Consider the following 20,740-nt stretch of genomic DNA (forward strand, 5'->3'; position numbering starts at 1 on the left):
CATCATCATCATCAATCATTTGTTTATCCCAAACTCTCTTAAGGACCCCATTGTCCCCTAAGGACAAAGCCCCCATTCTGCATTCTGAAAATATTCATCTGGATTTCAGCCACCCGCAATGAGAACCCAAACCTTCTGATGACTTTGTCCTGGTCCTGAATTCCCTCTTGACTGTACTAAAACATGCCCCACAATTCAGACAGCAAACCTTGCAGAACGAACATCTCCCACTGGAGATGTCGCCTGTTATAAGAGCCCTCCAGTGAGAAACAGGATCAAAAGCAGTCAGGAGGATTTCCCCAGATCTGCAGCAACGTTTACCGAGTGCTGTCCTGGAACTCAGACCCCCTGCCAGAGTCCATCCATATCCTGAGGGGACGCACTGCTGTTTTGTGTATGAGCTGTTCCACTGTCTCAGAGCTGTGAGAAAGGAGGCTTTGGGGTCACGTGGAACTTAACACCCACACACCCGCTGTTCTGCCCTGTATTGTGCAGTCATGTGAACTGTATTTCAACCACTGATCCACCAGGGCCCTGCAGTCCATGACGCATCCCTTCCATCCACACACACACACACGCGCATGCACACACACACACACACATTCACATACAAACAGGCACACACAGAGAGGACACACATACACACAGATACACATATACACACGCACACTTTCACACACATACACACAAACACATACAAATACACACAGATGCACACACACACACACACACACACTTTCACACACACACATGGATACACACACATAGACACACTCAATCCCAACCCTTTCTGGCAGACACACACACAAACACATGCAGAGGTCTGTACTAGAACCCAAACATGAGGCCCAGTTTTCTGCAGATTTACTTAACACCATCAGATAAAAGCTGCTGTGCACAGGTAGGTCTCAGCCTGAGCCCCAGTATCACCTGTCCCTGCAGTCAATAAAGGTGGAATATTACGTACCGGGTAGCTCTGCACTGAAGCTCTCAGTACTGTCAATATGTAGTTAGGAATGTTGAGACGGTTTGCATGTCTAAATGTTGGACAGGAAAAGAGAAAAAAGCTAAAAACTGAATGTTATGTACAAATAATTTGCTTTTGCCATAAATGAAGAAAATATGGATGTGGATATCCTGAAATCAAGCTTTCCGTTGAAAACAATTTGTGTTATTCTGTGTACTTGTCACAAAAAGACTACAGCATCAACCATATTAATTATAAAAACTACATTTAAATAGCACCTTTTGAGGATTGCAGAGGTCTTTGTGATGAAGTCAGCTCCAATGTGTAAGACCCCCCCCCAGGTGACAAATGGCAGCAATTTTGTGATAGAATGCTCATTACACATCAGAAAAGGCTACATTTAGCTGTGGGATCTGTAATGACCACAGTGAGCCAGGTTAAAATCTTCATCACGAAACCTTGCCTCTCCTCCTACTACATCACCATCACTGCACTGGGGCTTGATTTTCTTCTAGGTCCAGAGGAAGGACTGGCTCACAAGTCTTACTGGCACACCAACACAGTTTGCAGTATCATCATGTATTTCCAACACATGCGTAGACAGGGAATTATATTGCCAAAACAGGTCATCTGCTGGAAGCCTCTATGCTCTTGTAAGTGAGAACGATGAACTTTCTGGAGCAGTCAGTTTGAATGAAGCCACTCTGAAATTAAAGATTCAGCTGCATCATCAGTTGTCCTTTGGTCTGCACCTGTCTGTGCTCTTTCAAAGGTGAGATTTTCATGTGATTTTTGATCAATGTCTGATCACACCATACAACATGAACTCTTTATACTAGGCTACCTTGGAAAGCTGTATATCTCCTAGACCTCGCTCTTCTGTGCAGGCAGTATGTAATAATCTATATCTATACTAAGAAAATTGGCTATGTTTTCATAAAGCCCTCTTAATCTCTTCAGTAAATATTGTTTTTGTGACTAGGAATAACATAGACATTAGTATTATGTCAACTCCCAAATGCTATTTGTTCCAGATGCGCTAGAAAATTAAGCAGAACATTTCCACGTCTAAACCAATTTATAAAGTAAACAGATTTCTGCAGTCAATACATTTTATTCTGTAATTTTTATGCCAGAAATCTTAAAATATTGCATTGACCATGGAAAGGAGCACTGTGCAAATTAATCAGAATGACCTTTCACCCTTCCTATCATCACTCAATATTTAAGTTAGCACTCCATTAGGACCATGGAATATTTGAGACCCAGTGACAGCCACAAGAACTCTCTGACGGGCATGAATGCTGTTGTCAGCATGTGTAGACGCAATGTGCCTTTAGCCACACTGGGAAAAGGCAGTCATGCTTTGCACCAACAGCTTTCTCCCATCACAGATTCCATCTCCCTCCTCAGACATGTCTCCATGGATTGCAGTGTGATTACTTGCTTATTTAGTCATGTTTTATTTGGTTAGCCTTTCCCCTTGTGTAAATTGTTATTTTAACATGAAACTCATGCTGTTAGCACTCTTGTGCAGAGTTGTATTTTGATGGTCGCTGGCTGTGGCTTTGCTCCAAAGGGATTGTTGGTGCTTTCCACATGATTCTTAGGTGCTAGGAGTCAATATCCCCCCTCCCCTACCCCCTGATCCATGTTCCTTACCACTACACCACACTGCTGCCCTGCTTCTTACCACTACACCACACTGCTGGTCCTTACTGCTACACCACACTGCTGTTCCTTACCTTTACACCACACTGCTGCCCATACAACCACTCTGTATCAGTAACCAGTGCTCATTCCATACCCAGCATAGCTTACTCTGTATCAGTAACCTGCAATAACCCAGCCTAACTTACTCTATATCAGTAACCTGCAGTAACCCAGTCTAACTTACTCTATATCAGTAACCTGCAGTAACGCAGCCTAACTTACTCTATATCAGTAACCTGCACTCCCACAGCTCCAACCAGATTCAAATGCATTGCGTGTTTGCTTCATTGTGAATGTGTCTCTGGTCTGCTGTGTGACTATCTGAACTGAGCCAGGATCAGGTGTTTGTCTGTAAGAGCAAAGTCTGGACTGTTGGTTTATGGCTTTATAGAAGCTTACTGTCCTCTCTCAGTGAAGCTCTTGTATGTCTGATCGTCTGGGATTCCAGAGTGGAGGCTCTGTTATTACATTAATGTTGGGAGTTGCAAGTTGTTTTCAATGTATGCATGTTTTTTTTCAGAGTTTTAAGAGGCTCGATTCCTTGTTATGTTTGCTTGCAGCTCTTTTAGCTGTTTGTTTTGTTGATTTTATGCTTAAATAGATTATGACTAATTTCAGTAAGTGTCTGACGAGTGGTTCTAATTTTCCACCTGTTAACTACTCTGCGACCCAAAAACCTTGAGAACCACTGGACTTTTAGACCACGGATTTAACAGAATATTGAAGTCTAGCTTAAATAACAGCAGAACATGACAGTGTTACGAGAGCGCATGAAGAATACAAATGAAGAGTGGTACTGTTTGCTTATGCACAGGAGAGCCACATTAAAGAGAGGACTGCATTTCATTGCTGCACTTAAAGAAATCAGAACATACAGTGAAAATGGCATATAGACAGAACTAATATCTGGCCAGCCTAAAGTCTGAAGCTGGTGTGGAGGACAAAGCACTTGACCTTCCTGGTTTGTAGGGCAGACTAGACTGGAAGGCACCCCTGTAATTGATGGAGTGGCTGTACACTAAAGTGACTGTGCTAATGGTGTGTTAAATGGCATAATCTGACACAATGACATGCACACAGCGCAGCAGTCATCAGTCAATTACACGGGTGTTCTCTGCTCCCAATAGAACTGCGTTATCACACTGTCTGCTTACTGTGCAATTTCCAGCGGCCATGAAATAACCCTCACAACAACTCACAAAGCACAAGCTCTCCCCAGGGAGTTTGTAGAGCAAAGAGTATAATATACTGCAAAGCTTCCCAGAGCCTCTGCACCAAAATGGCTTCTTTTCCTTGTGACTCACCTGCCCTTTTTGCCTGAAAGCTTATCTGAACGTATCGGGCAAGAAGAATTGGAAGACTGGAGTTTGGAGTATGATTTGAGGTAATGGACACATTTCTCGGGATTAGCAGGGATTGCTGAATGAGAGAACATGCTCTGTTCCTCCCTCATAGATGCAGGTGGAAGTGCTGATCAGAAGAGATGCTCACATCTGAGAAAAGAGAAACATGGCATGGCAATGGGGAAGTTACCTCTTGCCGTACACACACCTCTGGCTCTAAATAATTGTGTGCCAAGCGATGATTTTTTTAGCCACAACATTTCTGTTGTATATTTCCCGCAAGTGAAGAGTATTTTCCCACACAGCTAGCCACTAGGTGGCAGCAGAGAGCAGTGTTCTCATGAGCCAAAGCTAGAGATATCACCAAATAAAGTGGGACATAGTGCCATCCTGTGGTCACGGGTAAGCATAGCTCTAAAACTGAGCAAAGTCATTTCTTACGGGCAAAAATTCTCAAAAAAAAAAAACACATGGGCCATTTGTCATTATAGCCATCATTTAACATATTTAGCTTTCAAAATATGTTATATTTTCTCTGCATGACACATGAACATTGCTAAAGTCATAGTCATTCTCAGTCTATGCTACAGGTCTGCTACAATAAAAAATAAGCAATTTTTTGAACACTGGTGAAAGTGTTCATTATCCCAGAGTAGTTGTCTGTGTCTCTTAGAAAGCACAAGTGAGGCTGCAATTCTATGAAAGAGCACTGGATGGAGCTTCTTTCTCTTCAAAATAGAAGTATCTTGTTCATATTCACTTTGTAAAAGTCTGAAATGCTGTGTTTTAAAGTATTTTTATTTCAGTGTAACAGTAAGTGTTGCTGTTCTGTGGTGCTGCATTTTTACACAAAATGTAAAATACTCTGAAAGCTTTAGAGTAAATGCAAAGTCCTTTTCTCTGATTATGGTACCAGGCGAGCCACACTGCATCCACCTCACCTTTTCCTGTCAACCTTGTAAGCTGATTGTATGAATACAGTTGAATTTAGTTCTGTTGCCTTATTTTATAAACATAATGTTAATTTACACATGAGTATTAAAGTTGCATTTTGACAGTGGTTTCCACACTGGAGTTTGAAACCAATGGCCAATGAGGAGCCCAAGCTCATCCTGATCTGTGGGTGATGTGAGCCTGTCCTGTGTGGGAAACAGGGTCAGCCGGGACCCCTAGGCCCACAGGGATATGATGGGCCGCAAGGGCAGCCGGGTGAGGCTGGTGTGTATGGGCCCAAGGGTGAGAAGGGGGACCAGGGCCAAGGAGGCATCATCGGACCCAAAGGGGACATGGTGAGTGCAAGACGATGAGGGATTTTGTTCTGGAGGTTTGACATAGACAGAGTGCTAGTGATGTGTGCAATGCTTCCTCTGCCCACAGGGGATGACGGGCGTTCCAGGGTTCTCTGGAGCAGATGGGATTCCTGTGAGTAGGATTGGTGCATTTGGCCATCAGTGCTGAAGGTCACTATTGTCAATGGTAATACCGTGTGCTCTGATTAGGCTGGATTACCAATGCCTTATTTGTGTTTAGGGCACACATTGTTTCAGGTGAGTGTTTAGGTACATTTGTCAGTGTTTGCCCTTTCAGGGGTTATGAAATTTAATAATTTAATAATGCTTTGCATAAGTATATGTGCTTTGTAGGTGCATCTCCAGCATCCTCTTTTCATGCATCTGTGTACAACTTGACATCTTCCATTAGTCCCTCATTCAAGTGTCTTTCTTTAGAAGTATTAGAATTGAACTGATCATGTGTGTGACATGTAGTACTCTCTAATCTTCAGTATTTTTAGTTTTTTTTTTTAACACTTGCATGTGTATGTGCTGTTGAGGAGCGATGGCTCTCTGTGATGTCTCTGTTGTGTGATGGTGCCTCAGGGTCACCCGGGACAGGCGGGGTCTCGCGGGAAACCGGGTGCTGATGGCTGCAATGGAACACGGGGCGACGCAGGGTCTCCTGGGTTACCAGGTGCTGAAGGCCCCCCAGGATATCCTGTACGTGTGTACCTCAAACAGAGTATCCACAAGCCTTGTGCTGAGCCGTGTTAAACATGCAGTAGTTTGAAATGTTTCAACACAATTTCAGTTATTAACATAAGTCCTTTATTGCAATTTCACAATTCCTCTCTCTGAGTCTTTCTCTCCCTCTCTGTCCTTTTCTCTCTCTGTCCCTCTTTCTCTCTCCTCCTTTCTCTCCTCTCCCTCCTTCTTCTCTTTTGTTCTCTCTCCTCTCTCTTTGTATCTCTCTGTCTTTCCTGCTACTCTTCTGTTTTCTGTCCTCCTTTTCTCCACAGGGTAGCCTTGGCAGAAAGGGTGAGAAAGGCGATACTCTAGAGCTCAGTGTGTTCATGGAGCGATTTCGGGTAAGGGAGCTTGGCTTGCAGCTCCTTCGTTACCTTTTGTGATTAATAGAAGAAATGAGGGCTTCAGGAATGATTGAAGCACATGCAGGAAGCCCTGGCTGGCAGGAAATGCAGCATTGTGTCCTGTAAACACAGATAAATCAAAGGCTGTCATCTGTGGTGTCTTTCAGGGAGAGCTGGGTGATCGTGGTTTCCCTGGATTCTCAGTGAGTGGTTATTTTTCTGGTTACCACTAACTCAACTAGGAGGAACGGTATACAATCTTTCTCTCTCTCTCTCTCCTCCCAGGGCCCCTATGGTAATCCAGGTATGATGGGAAGGCCAGGCCTTGCAGGACCACAGGTGAGTGTCTGTCTGTCACCCCCACCCCCACCCCTGCCCCTTGTTCTCTATCCTTTTTTTTCATTTGAGTGACAAACATGTCCTCTAATTCATTCATTTCACCTGCAGGGCCCTCCTGGACCTCCTGGCCCCCCAGGACCAAAGGTAGGGCTTCTCATCAGATATCTGCTTCCTTATCTGACATGACATACCTCAAGAGGGTTTTCTCACATAAAAGTTGCTATGATGCACTTAAATGGTGTTAAATCCATGCTAAATGGTGTTTCCCTCAGGGTACAATGACCAAAACACTGAAGGGACAGAAAGGAGATCAGGTGAGTGCAGTTTCATCGCCCAAAACCACCTCCAATGTTCCCATCATTTAACTGCTGTCTGTCACCACAGGGGGATCCTGGAGAGCCGGGGCCCCCAGGGAACACCACCTATCCTCACTCGTCTTCCCTCTCCGGTCCCCCGGTAAGGACTGCTCTGTCAGCTTCACCTGCACCCTCTCTTTTCTTTTCTTCTTTTCCTTAAAATAGAGCAAGGTCCTTCGAAAGAGGTTTGATAATATCAGGGTAAGGTTCATAAAGCAAAAATAACACTCTTCGTTGTAGCTACTGCACAACTGAACCTGCCGTTCATGGTGGGGCAGAGGTTAAAAGTTGTAGGGCTGTACTTCATGTACAGAGCAGACACTGATGTTGTGATGGGGGATCATGTGATTAGTGCTGGCATGTTGCTGCTTTTGTCTTAACAGGGTAGTAAGGGTGAGAAGGGGTTGAAAGGTGGAAGGGGAGATTTGGTGAGTGTTCACAGTTTATTACAGATTCACAGAATAATTGCTTTCTAGTAAACTCAATTTGTACACACAGTAGACATGCCAAACTGCTAGATGCCATAACAATAATCCACCCCTTCTGGTTCTTATACCTGGGGCTCCTCAGTGCCGGCGTACTTTCTGTTGTTGTGTGTGTTTGTAGCATTTCAGCAGGACTGCGCTTTGAGCTGTGTCTGTGTTTCAGGCCGATAACAGAGGAGAGCCTGGCATGATTGGATATACCGGGCAACGAGTAAGTTACCCATTTCTTTACAGCTCTTATTTTTTACTGGTGACATTTTGATGCTGGTATTTCCTCGATAAAAAAACACATTGTGTGTTTTACTCCAGGGAAGCCCCGGTTTGGATGGGGAGCCAGGAGAGAGGGTATGTCAGCAGAGGGACTTGTTATTGTGCCTTTCTGATGCAGAAGGGAGGGTGGGAGAGTATACATCACTAAGAACTGTGTCTGTCCCTCTCATTTCAGGGGGATGCAGGAGAACCTGGACGCAGTGGAGCAGACGGACCCAAGGTTTGCCCAGAATTTAACATTTACATTTTAGCCAAAAAAGACTTGAAATTGCAATTACATCACTGAATTACGGATCATATATAGCAATTCCATCCATTTAAGGCTTCATGAAACCTCACTCACCCAGGAGAATTTGAAGTCTGTTCATGTAATGTTCATTATTGCTCTTTTTTTAAAAACACAGAAGATGATTAAGTTTGTGCATTGACTCCACACTCTTCCTTCCTCCTATTGTAGCCAGTCACATTGTGATTTTATAGGAAATCAAATCAGTGAGAAATGTACCGCCAGCAGGGGGTGCTGTTATGACTCAAAGAAACAGGGCAAGAATTACCGTATACTCATAATACATTTGCAAATAGCATCGCAAAGATGAATTCTGCAGGCATGACAGTAAATATCTTAGTTACCACAGCCCAGTTTCCTTAAGTGGCGCTAGGAGAGCAAGAGAAGTTCCTAAATCTGTGTGCCAGACCCAGGAAGCTACATACTGCTGAAGGGGACTCCAGTGGAAGGGGGTGTGTCCATCAGGTCTGTGTAGATATTGTGTCTCGTGTTGTGTTGCAGCAATTGACAAGTGTGTGAATTTTCAGGGCAAGAGAGGAGAACCAGGAGTCTATATATCTCTCGGAGGCCCAGTAACAGGTATATTGAACAAATAAATAAATAACGAGTGAAATCAACCCAACCCTAACCCCATCACCAAGTGAGGAACTCACATCACTACAGCCAGTCATAATGCCTTAGCGCCCCAAATCACATGGAATATGGCCAATTAATGAAGGGAGCATGCACTGAACATGCCATGATGGTCATGGTGTCACGATTGGTGTATTTATGAACATCCAGAGGGGCCCCCTGGCCCTCGCGGAGAGCCTGGTGCCCAGGGAGAGAGGGGGGAGAAGGGGAAACAAGGTATCCCAGGACTCCCCGGACCTTCAGCCGAGCCCGATGGTGAACAGTTTGGTAAGGACAATGCCAACTCCTCTGCTCAGGTTACAGAAGAACCCAGCTGTTCACACCAACATACCCCCTCTTATCCACAGTGTTTGACTTTAGCCCATATGGACCCAAGGGGTTCAAGGGGTCCAAGGGTCCTGATGGTGACCCGGGGTTACCCGCCATACTGCCTGGTCCACCTGGTTACAATGGATTGCCTGGACTCCGAGGGCCTCCCGGACCAAAAGGATCATGTAAGTAAAAATCAGTGCTTACCTGCATATTGGTACTGTGCCCCCATACAGTGAGGAAATCTTTGCAGGAGGTTATAGAGGGACATAACATGTGACCCAGGGCTCCCAGTAGATGTAATAGAGTTGTATGGAATGATAAATGGTATTACCAGATTTTTGGAGCTGAATCCAATGTTGGCTGAGAGCTTTGCTTTGTGGGGCTTTTTCACCTCCAGGGGAAAATGAGTTTAGAGGCCCACAAGGTATAAGAGGTCAGCCAGGCCCTGTGGGGATCAAAGGAGACAAAGGTAAGACTTCTGCTGCATTGTGTGGAGTGTCATCATTCACCATGGCAACAAAGTGACTACAGACATGAATTTCGATTATTTATATATTTTAATATCCTGTAAGGGTTCTATTATGTAATGTTCAAACACACTAATGTTCCACAAGCACTGTATGAAACTTTAGTTCTTTATTTGTAGATAATGACTCATTAGAAAGACCCTTTGCAGAGAGATTGTGCTCAAGAGATCTTTTTTGACTTCTTCAAAAGCGCAAAATGTGTCAAATCAAATTTGGATTTTTTAAAAAAAGGCTTCACAAAGTGCTGCATGAGAAACTCATTATAAAACTGAAATCAGTAGGAATAAATGGAGTTATTTCAAAGTAGATTAAAAACTGACTTCAGAGAATACAAAGCATAACAAGGGATCTCATTTGAGCAAAGAATTGTGGGAAGAGATGAGTTTGGTCTTTGGAGCTCTGATAGTGCTTTTTTTGTTTTTCTTTTCATTTAATTTTATTATTGACCTTCCATGGATTAATGGGTATTAGGACAGTTGATGCAAATTATTTACATTTTTCTGTCAGATCTCTGCTCCCGGTATTGTCATGGTATTTGGTTCTATTACTTAGTGCTTTTATTTGGTGAAAAGGCACATTCCAGCTTGCTAACATTGTGCAATAGCATGTGTGTGAAATTCTTTTTTTATTCTCATCTTGAAACTGATTTAACAAGAAGCTTCCCACATACAAATGTGTCATAGCTATGTATGCTTCTTTTGGATCAATATGAAACTACAGGAATGGGGTGCTATGGGGAAGTGGCTATCATCTTGAGTTCAGGTTGGGTCAAATCTTTAGCTACCATGACTGGGAACTCATAGCAGCAGAATAAACTGGCATCATTCTGATGGGGATAGGGGTGGGTTGTATAGCGTTTCATCTTCCCACTCTTAGGGACCCTGTGATCCATCAGGGCCTTACTGGTTGCTTGTCATCAGTACGTCAGTGGAGTTGAGCTTATCCACCAGCTGGCACTCACTGCACCTGGAGTGCAAAAAAGCACTGTGCAGGTATCAGAGGATCAGAGGACTACATCTGCAGTGTTGCAGTGCTTCTGCACACTATAGGTTGTGGAAAGCCTAATGTGCAGCTGGCAATTTTGAATGGGGGGAAGGCATTTTTCTAGAAGTCAGTAACAAAACTCTGTAACCTGGACATTTTATAGTTTGATACATTTTATGTCAAAAGGAGCAGTTCATCACCAGCCTCACTAGAGATGATTTTATTCAGTGGATATTGGGAACATTGTGTTCATTTTCTGAAACTACAAAATGAAAGAACAAAGAGGTCTGGAGGCACACTTCATAGTTAATGAAAAATGAAAAAAGCTTTGTTGTGCATGGGCAAATGTAATGACACACAGGTGGGTAGGTGTACAGGGAATGTAAAACTTTCAGGTGTGCTTCGTAAAATTAGGTAATATGTTGTATTTCAAAATAAGAATTTATACTTAGTGAGGGGTGAGTGAGTCTGGATTCAGGAGACTCATGCTGCTCTTTCAGCAGGATTATGAGAAATGACTGAATCCTGGCTTGTGGAGGAGTGAGTCTGGATTCAGGGTACTCATGCTGCTTTTTCAGGCAATGCGGGGCTGTGCCAGTGCAGCGTCATCCATTCCCAACCAGGCCCTCCAGGTCCAGCAGGTGAACATGGTGCCCCAGGAATGTCGGGCGAGTGGGGCCAATCAGGTGACCAGGGTGAAACTGGACCACGTGGGATCAATGGACAAGCTGTAAGAGACACACTGAAATTAAACCACACATTTTTCAACATAAAAATTTGGACCTTTCAACAATTACAGGAAGCTGTAATCTGTATGCAAATTAAGGTGTTCCTGTTGGTCCTAAAATACTAGTGAGTTTTGAGCACCATGAGATATGCCTTTAACTTCAACAGTAAAGTGGTGTTCCCCTGGCTCCATCAATACCTGGCTGTTCCTGTACTTCCTCCAAATGTCAGTGAGTCTCTTTCCTCTGTCCTACCAGTTTTCCTTTTTATCCCTGATTAAAGGAATAGCAGTGCTATTAGCACTTTACCTTGATTGCAGCATCATTCTTCACTCTCCTAGGATTGTGGAAACACAGCAAATACAGTCTTCTGGCAAGTGCCAAACATCAAACAGAGGGTAGCCATGACATCATTTGAGGAATGTACAGGCTCTCTAAAATTTGTTACAGAGTGCCACTGACCAGTGTGAAGAGGTAACTCTGGCCCATGTAACTCACCCATCCTCAGTGGAGTGGAACTAGTTATGTTCCACCACTGTGGACACCTGATTACTGCCGGCTAACAACACTGCCCAGACACAGCTCAGAGTGTCTTAGGCTGAAGGGCTCATTCTGCATTTGGGACAGGATCCCCAGTGATCCCCTCTCTGACCTAATCCTCTTCTGCATTTTGGACTGTTCCTTACTATGCCTTTTTCCACAGGGGCTCCCAGGCCCACATGGTCTACCTGGTCCCAAGGGCAGGAAAGGTGACCCACAAGAAGCTACAGAGAAAGGTGGGTGTCACTTGTGACATCTACCCCATCCCATCCTCCCCTCTCTTTTGATTTACTGTAGTCTCTTGATATGCTGGTTACCTGTGCCCATCTTAAAGAGCAGGTGTCACACTCCATGGCACTAATGAAAGGTCCCGACTGCCCCATGCATCTGCTGGATGCTGTTTTAGGGGCATCTTGAGAGAGTGATCAACTCTCTGGCATCCACTCAAAGCAGCAGGCATTCTACCAGGATCTTAAATCACTGTTTCTAAGCTAGGTGTATCCTGGCATCACACAAGCTGGCGAAAATAGGTAGCACCTCAGCTACTAATGAATTTTTTTGAAGTTATGGCCAAAAGAAATGTAATGCACCTCCACTGTGAAGATGAAATGCTAAAAAGCAAGTAAAGCAGTTTGACATGAAGCAGTCAAGAGCATTGGCATGGCTAAGGGCTTCTTTACCCCTGTCCAATGCATATACCTCACAGATATGCGTGCTATACCAGTGCCTCAAGCGCCTAATTCTGTGAAACTTTATGGAGCTTATTTAATTTGTGTGTGCTTATGTTTTGTCCATCTGTCTGTGGATTTTTTTTTGTTCAGATATGCTACAGCACAGATTTTCCTTTCACTTAAAGCTGTGGTTGGTGCAACCCTCAGAGCTATTTTTTATTACTCTCTTTTTAAAAAGTGAGTAGGCAAGGCTGGCGAGTCCTTTAAGAATGAGAAGTACTCAGGTGCTGCCCAGGGTGATAATAGGCCATAGCTTATAAGACATGTTAGACATTCTTGAAAAGATTTTAAGAAATGAGATGTGGGATTTGCCTTGGATTGAAAGGGTTAAGCAGACTCAAACTAGGTGGATGCCCCATGCCTTGAATTCTAGAGCCATGCTCGAGTCACACAGTTAAAAGCTAATCCATAGTTTAGTGTCGGAGTATTTTCATTTCTTGAAGACCAAAAATGCATTTTCAACTACATACCCATCATCCAGATCTTTGATCAGCTTGAGCTACATTACAGTGCTAGGAATGACATTACAAACTTTTTCATGAACCTGCGCTTTTCCAAACAATGGCAGGACAGAGGAATGTCTTTTCAAAGGTTGAAAAGTGTTGTCTCTCCTGAAACTACAGGACCCATAGTGCTAGCTTCTCAGAATGCATCTCAGTGGTTTTAGGTAGGACACATAGCCTTCTACTTTCCCCGCTACATGTCTATAATGTTTGGGTGAGGTCTTAAAAATCATTTGTGTATCGAAATTACAGGATCACCTGGAGACCCAGGGAACTCGGGTGCAACAGGTGACCGAGGAGACAGTGGTCAGCCTGGGCCAGTGGGGCTTCCAGGAGCCCCTGGAATACGTGGTCCTCCAGTGAGTGCTGGTCCAATCCCCTAAATTATCTACAAACTCCACCGTAGCCTTAGTGCCTTAGTGCCTTAGTCATCACAGTTTCTGGGCTGTATTTCTTATTCTCTCATATGGTTAGAAACTGAAAACAATCCCACCCGTTGGGTTTATGCAAATGATTTTATGGAAGCTTGTGGGGGGGGGGTGTAGACTGGCCAGGGAACATCAGGACAGTGTAAAGCACCTTAATGTGACACTCTCTCAGGGTGTGTATTATTACTGCATGTGTATTAGGTAATGTCTGAACCTGGAGTCCGCCCTGTCCTGTTATTTCTTTCAGGGGGAAAGGCCAGTTGGTCCCCCTGGAGATAAGGGCCTTCCAGGACAGCCAGGTCTGCGTGGGAGGGCGGGTGACCCGGGCGAGCCGGGTCAGATTCTTGCCTCGGTGAAAGGGTTGCCAGGTCCCCTAGGTGATCCTGGGTTTGACGGCCTCCCTGGCATTCCTGGAGCCCCAGGTGTCCCAGGTGTGTTCCTGTCTCCACTCCTCTCTTTGGTCTGGTGATCACATCCCATACTTTGAGAAGAAACGCAATCTGAAAAGGAATTATCCTCAAGAATTCTGCCTGTCAAATGTTCGCCACCAAGATATGAAAGAGGCTTTGCTTTAATGTTGTAGATGGATGCTGAAGCCATGATGAATTGATTGGACCTATTTTCCATTTTGTTGTGTTATGAGTAAAATTCACAGACTGTGTTTAAAGTTGGTTTCTGTAGTAGGTTTCCATCCATGTGAAGCACACTGAGATTCTCATGTAATGTCCAGCAGCTACTCCTCCATAGGCCTCCTGTCTCTGCCTAAAATTCATTTTGCTATGCTGTGTCCTCATGTAATTGAAAATGTCTAGGTTACGTACGTAACCCCGGTTCCCTGAGGGAGGGAACGAGACATCACCACGTATGGGGGAAGCCCGACCCAGGCTTGACTAATCATGAAGTCACTCTGAAATCCCGCTGAATGGCTAGATAAGCATCAGCAACTGATTGGGGCCTGCCCCCAATACTATTATAGCTGTGACTGACCTTATCACTTCCTCTGAGCCAACTGAGCGCCTAGTTAGGGCACAGTAAGGCAGAGGTTGGTGATGTCTCGTTCCCTCCCTCAGGGAACTGGGGTTAAGTACGTAAGCTAGATATTCCCTTTCGGTCGTTCACTCAACATCACCACGAATGGGGAACGTATACAATAGCGCCTTACTGTGCAACCATGTGAGAGCAAGGGTGAAAGTACACGAAACAACCGGTCCCCCAATCCCCGCTAGCACACATCCATGCCACTGCGGTACATAAACAGGATAGGTGGCAAGAACTAGCCAGTCGCATGAGAAGCAAACCGGCAAGAGTGTATCGAACGTAAGCTCATACACCGAAGTTATGCGCTGTTGCACCTAGGACACCCTGAGCAACAGAGGGTCCTGTGACATCCAACATGTAAAAGCGGACAAATGTGTGCAGTGAAGCCCAGCTTGCGTATGAAGCCTTTCTTCCTTTCTTCCTCATCCGACCTGAACAGAGGAGGGGAGAAAGCAGTAAGCTCAATGATTTGATTACGAAAGGGAGTGGTAACAACCTTGGATGTAAAAGCCGCATTAGGACGTAACACCACTTTCTCTCCAGCCGCCAAAAACTGCAATCAGGACGGGTGGACTGAGAGTGCATGTAAATCCCCCACCCGTTTCGCCAAAGCTAATGCAAGGAGGAGGGCTGTGAGGGCGCCCGATTTAGGGTCGTCTGAAGCAGGGCTATAAGGGGAAACGCATAAAGCCGCCTCCACGGCCACGGGTGAGCAAACGCTTGTGGTTGTCATTCTGCATCGAAAACCATAGGGGGCAATGTGTGTTCTCCTTTGATGCAAAGAGGTCCACATCTGCTTTTCCGAACCTTTCCCAAATTTCTGTCACAACCTGAGGGTGGAGGCGCCAGTCTGCTGTGCAAGGGTTTCCCCTGGGCAGCAGGTCTGCCCCATAATTCAGACACCCAGGAAGATGAACTGCTCAGAGGGACAGAAGATTCTGTTCCGCCCACAGCAACAAGCGTCTCGCTAAGTGAAACAGGGGTAAAGAACGTGTCCCGCCTTGTCTGTTTATATAAGCCACTGTTGATGTGTTGTCTGTCCTGACCAGGACAAGCATACCCTCGATTCTGCTTCAAAAAACGTTTTAGTGCGAGTAATACCATAAATAGCTCCAGCACATTTACATGGGCTGTCGCTTGAGACGGGGACCACTGTCCATTCACTGTTCTGCTGTCACAAACAGCACCCCATCCCCTGGAAGAGGCGTCTGTTGTTACAGTCACACAGCGCGTCACCCCTCCCAGCTTGATGCCGGTAGGCAGAAAGGCGGTATCCCTCCAAGGGGCCAGGGCTCTCCAGCACCTCTGGGACACAGTCAGCCACCGTGTCCTGTCTCGAACAGGGTGGAGCTTCATAGCATTGAAACATATTTGAAAAGGTCTGATACGTAGCAGCCCAAGTGGGAGCGCCACTGTTGCTGCTGCCATTAGGCCCAATAGTCTCTGGCAAAGGCGAGCTTCTACATGCTGGCCCTGCTGGAATTTCATTGCACAGAAAAGGATGGAAAGAATTCTTTCCTGAGAGAGGCGCACCATCATTGATCTCCATTGAAGTCCAGCTCCAAGCCCAGGAAGCGAGAGGACTGGCTCGGAGTCAATGAACTCTTTTCCATATTGGCAGCAAACCCCAGGCGCACAAGATGAGACATAACCATTGTCACATGCTGTGTCACCTTGTCCTGTGACTCACTGCATATCAGCCAGTCATCCAGGTAGTTGCATATACACACCGCTGGTGCATGGGCACGAGTGCAGCTTCTACACATTTCGTGAATGTTCGAGGGGTGAGAGACAGTCCGAATGGGAGGACCAGAAATTTGAATGCGTTTTCCCTGAAAACAAAGTGGAGAAACTTTCTGTAGCGAGGTAGTATCAGCACATGAAAGTACGCATCCTTCAGATCTATTGTCACAAACCAGTCACCGGGATGAATAGACCAGAGAAGCTGACGCTGAGTCAGCATATGGAAAGGTGCTTTCCGTAGAGATTTGTTCAAAACACACAAATCCAGTATTGGATAGAGTCCGCCGTCTTTCTTTGGTACAAGAAAATAACAACTGTAAAACCCCTCGTTTTGGTCTGATTGTGGAACCATTCTTATTGCCCCTTTCTCTACCAGCATATTTATTTCCTGTTGCAACAATGGTGCATGCTCTGTTGGAACCACAGAGCAAATGACCATTGAATTTCGGTGGGCGCCGTGCAAATTGCAGAGCATAGCCGACTGTGACCGTATTCAGTACCCACTGTGGCACAGCACATGCCTGCCATGCTTCTGCACAGGCAGAGAGCTGATTTGTCTGACTGTGTGGAAGGCGGTTCAATGTTATATGAGGGGGGGAGACAATGTACGTCTACGTCGGGAAGTAACTGCCCACTCATAACCATTATTCTGTGGGGATGACGGCTTATATTCACATGGCCCCATGTGACTTGTGACAGGGGGACGTGGGGAACAATATGGTTGTGTGCTTGTGCAAATGTTATATCTTGTGTAAATTTTACAGGAGAGTGAAAATGTATTCACTTCCGTCTGGGGGGCAGTAGCGATGCTACGTCAGAAAACGGGGTTGAGGAAACCCCCTCTTTCGACTCGTCTCAGGCCCACAGCGCTCCTTTGCCTGGAGGGCAGCGTGGCTGCTGCTGCTGTGGTTGCTGGTCTGGCCAAAACCTGTTCCTGTTCCACCCCCTGTGTTCCATTTGCTGGTGGACAGGGGGAACTGGAGGCTTGAAGTTACCCGCATCCTGCCTCTGCACTCTGTACTCAGCAGAGAGTGAAAGAGAAGCTGGACGTGGAGCTGGGCTTGACTTCTCTGTTCACCCTCGAATTTAGCTGTCATAATACCCACCACTTTGTGGAAGGGACCTTGAGCGCGGAGGGGGATGTCTAACAGCGGGGATTTCTCCTTGTCCGGGAGCTGAGCCAGATTTAGCCAGAGGTGGCGATTGATAGCCACAGCTGCTGCCATAGCCCTTCCTGTAGCCTGAGCAGAGCATTTAGACAGTCTAAGAGACAGGTCTGTAGCCTTATGTAGTTCGACAATATTCTCTGGGTTGAAGTTGACAGCTAATTCGCTCAGTAGCTTAGCTTGGTACCTTTGTAGCAATGCTGCAGTATTATTGGTACATGCTGCGAGATATGCCCCCTCAGCGAGTGTAGCAGTCACTCTACATGGCTTCATAGGCAACGAGAGGTGAGAGCTAAGCCACGATAGTGTCTTCCACCACAGAGAAGGTGAAATAACCCAGCTCTGTAGCTTTGCCAACACACATGTAGGTAGCGAGCCCTGGCACAGGTGAGCGAGCCGAATACGAGCGGCCCCAGGACTTCCTTACCTCCGAGTATGCATTGGGGAAGAAAGGAAGTGGACCGTGAGTGGTGGGCGGGGGATCGTCGTAGAATTCCCTGTACATCAGAGACTCCTCAGCAGCAGGGGGGTTGGGCAGACGGAGGCCAAGTTTAACGGTGGTCCTGCTAGCCACTTCCTGCAGCTGTGCCCCAAGCAACTTATCGCCTCTCTTAGAGGGGATAGAAGTTGGGGTGTCATATTTGGCAATAGAGAGCTCGTCTCCCGAGGCCAATGAAGATACGCAGTCATCCTCTGAGCAGAACGACAGTCCATGTTCGGAACTTAGGTCGGGGGGGGTTTCGTCCATGAAGACCACCGGTTCCAAGCAGAGCTCGCTTAGGGGCAGGGTGCGTTGGAGCTGAGGCGCCAGCTTGTCTGTGACAGCACCCACTTGAGGGCTGGCGGCTTCTTCTCTGGCAGACTCACCTTCTGCACGGTCCAAGCATGCCAAATGAGTCTGGAGAGTTCTAACGCTCATACAGGTGCAGGGGTTGCAGTCGGAGGAAACGTCAAGGGCAGCCACCGCATGTTCTCGGCCCAGGCAGAACACGCACAGTCAGTGTGTGTCGCCTTTTGCCTTCTCCCGACCACAAGGGCAAACTCTGGACATATTCCTGTCAGAGAGAGAGATGTTAAGAGTTGCAACAATTCTACTTAGCTAGGTAACAAGTTAGCTAGCTAGTAGGGAACCGAGGTAGCTGACCAAAAGCAAGTTAGTTAGCCTCCTCGAGATATATAGATGCTCACTAAAAACTCAACGACGCTCAAGAGGTGGTGGCTTACCCAGCTGAAAAGAGCAGTTAAGCTGTTGAGTAAGCAAGTTTGGAATAGGCAAAAATCAATTTAGGTTATTATAATACAACAGAGTGATATGTGCAGTTCAAGCGTGAAGTTGGCAAAGAGGAAGTGATAAAGTCAGTCACAGCTATTATAGTATTTGGGGAAGGCCCCAATCAGTTGATGATGCTTATCTAGCCATTTGGCGGGATTTCAGAATGACTTCGTGAATGGTCAAGCCCGGGTCGGGCTTCCCCCATACATGATGATGTCAAGTGAATGACCAAAAAGGAACAGTGCTTTGAGCATATGCCCCTTCTTGTGCTAACACATGTCTGGTAACCCAATCCAATCCCCTTCCCCTCTCTCTTGCTCTCTCTCTCTCGCTTTCATGCGTGACAATTAAAGGAGGCTGCATTCTGGAAGGAGACAGAGAACTAAAGGACACAGCAGGTATGGAATGACCATGGCATGACACTCTGCACTCTTATCTGCACTCTGTTGTGTCTTGCAGTGCCTTTCTGCCATGTATGAGTCGCTGGAGTTGTTTCTAAGGGCACAGACTGTACTTTGTTGCTTATTTTTTAAGTGTCATTTTATAGTAAAGTCAGATTACATTCACATGTGGTCTGCCACCCTGTACCCAGGGCAACCAGTCAACCAACCACCATCTGAAACACCACAGACCATACAGTATATGGCATATGTGTGAAGCAGGTTTTAACCTGATTAACAAGCAAACAGAAGCTCAAATATGGCCACAGTGCTATATAAAGATGGAAGTGAAGTGACTACCATGCTTATTAGTAACTGTGTGTTTCATGTTTTATCTCAGGAGAGTGTAACCTGGTACCTGGGCTTCCAGGTGAACCAGGCCTGCCAGGACCAGTTGGGCTGGAGGGTTTCCAAGGTAACAGGAGTTAAAGAGCTCTGAGGATTCTCTATAATATCAGACACTCCTGCTGGCTGACCCTCACCCAGAACCCTGCTTTCCCGTGGGGGTGTCTTAGTCTGGATCTCAAGCTTTGCTTCCTCCTACTGCACCATCACTCGAAAGCATAAAACCAAACTTCAGAACAATTTGAATTACTTTTGGTTAGTTTCTCAACCTCTTCATCTTTGTGACATACCTATTTTCATCAAATTAAAGTGCAAGAAAATTGCCAGTTTTAAAGTGTAAGGGCAAGAGGTTTTAATAGTCAAAATTACTAATGGCTCAAGTCACAGCAAGTGTTCAAAATGAATGTCAAATCCACTTAGCCAACAGGATTTTATTTTTAAAACATGCTTAATTCATATACATAATCTTGGTGAAATTTTTCCACACTTTTGCAGCTCTTTTAGGCCTTTCCTCTAAGAAGGTCAAACTATTTTGATAGTCTCTGTGTTTTCCTTTCAGTTACAACAGATTGATCCATATGTATATTATACATTTTAAGTTAAAAACATTCATTTAGAGCAGTGTTTCTCAACCCTCTCCTGGAGGGCCAGCTGCCCTGCATGTTTTAGATCTCTCCCTGCTCCAACACAGCTGATTCAAATGATCAACTCATTATGAACTCCTGAAGCTGCTTAATAACAAACTGATCATTTGAATATAACTGGAACTGGAAAATAACTGAAGACTGGAAAAAAGACATTCTCATTGGAGGAGATCTCAGTGTATCCACTGTAAGTTTCTGCAGTTTCTCCTGCAGTTGAACAGTACACGTGAAGTGGAAAACCAGTTAACAAGTAACTAGAACCCATATTGGCATACTTCTAGAGGGAAAATACAATGTTAGCAACACTTTTGCTCAATTCATTGAAACTAAGAAAAGATACAGACCAAAACTAACCATGAGCTACTGTGTTTCAGGCCCGCCTGGTCCTAAAGGGTTCAGAGGGCTGTCTGGTAAGCGGGGGCTCAAAGGTGAGCAAGGAGACCAGGGCAGAGGAGGATCCCAGGGAAAGCCAGGTAAGCAAAGCCAAAGTTCTCGTACAAAAATCCTTCACTTATGCTCCTTTGAGTAAAATGCACTTCTTGGGGTTGTGTTTCTCTGAGCTCCCAGCTTTGTTTAATGTCAGT

At 45.5% G+C, this 20,740-nt stretch overlaps 1 protein-coding gene across 2 annotated transcripts in view; it reads left to right on the plus strand.

Moving 5' to 3' along the window:
- LOC118788995 (collagen alpha-2(IV) chain-like) overlaps positions 1-20,740 on the plus strand; it is an 87,410-nt gene that overhangs the window by 51,667 nt on the left and 15,003 nt on the right. The window contains exons 5-28 of one of the 2 annotated variants that reach the window (XM_036545255.1): positions 5,178-5,312; positions 5,401-5,445; positions 5,901-6,017; positions 6,317-6,385; positions 6,556-6,591; positions 6,674-6,727; positions 6,836-6,871; positions 7,000-7,041; positions 7,112-7,183; positions 7,467-7,511; positions 7,732-7,779; positions 7,878-7,913; positions 8,014-8,058; positions 8,652-8,703; positions 8,908-9,024; positions 9,105-9,251; positions 9,467-9,538; positions 11,159-11,310; positions 12,009-12,081; positions 13,332-13,438; positions 13,755-13,938; positions 19,081-19,125; positions 19,508-19,582; positions 20,531-20,629. In XM_036545255.1, the coding sequence (XP_036401148.1) occupies positions 5,178-5,312; positions 5,401-5,445; positions 5,901-6,017; positions 6,317-6,385; positions 6,556-6,591; positions 6,674-6,727; positions 6,836-6,871; positions 7,000-7,041; positions 7,112-7,183; positions 7,467-7,511; positions 7,732-7,779; positions 7,878-7,913; positions 8,014-8,058; positions 8,652-8,703; positions 8,908-9,024; positions 9,105-9,251; positions 9,467-9,538; positions 11,159-11,310; positions 12,009-12,081; positions 13,332-13,438; positions 13,755-13,938; positions 19,081-19,125; positions 19,508-19,582; positions 20,531-20,629 (1,903 nt within the window). Of the gene's footprint in view, positions 1-5,177; positions 5,313-5,400; positions 5,446-5,900; positions 6,018-6,316; positions 6,386-6,555; positions 6,592-6,673; positions 6,728-6,835; positions 6,872-6,999; positions 7,042-7,111; positions 7,184-7,466; positions 7,512-7,731; positions 7,780-7,877; positions 7,914-8,013; positions 8,059-8,651; positions 8,704-8,907; positions 9,025-9,104; positions 9,252-9,466; positions 9,539-11,158; positions 11,311-12,008; positions 12,082-13,331; positions 13,439-13,754; positions 13,939-19,080; positions 19,126-19,507; positions 19,583-20,530; positions 20,630-20,740 lie in introns of those variants that run through there. The other variant, XM_036545256.1, reaches the window with a different exon arrangement.

Source organism: Megalops cyprinoides, chromosome 14 (genome assembly GCF_013368585.1).
Source record: "Megalops cyprinoides isolate fMegCyp1 chromosome 14, fMegCyp1.pri, whole genome shotgun sequence".
Taxonomy (NCBI): domain Eukaryota; kingdom Metazoa; phylum Chordata; class Actinopteri; order Elopiformes; family Megalopidae; genus Megalops; species Megalops cyprinoides.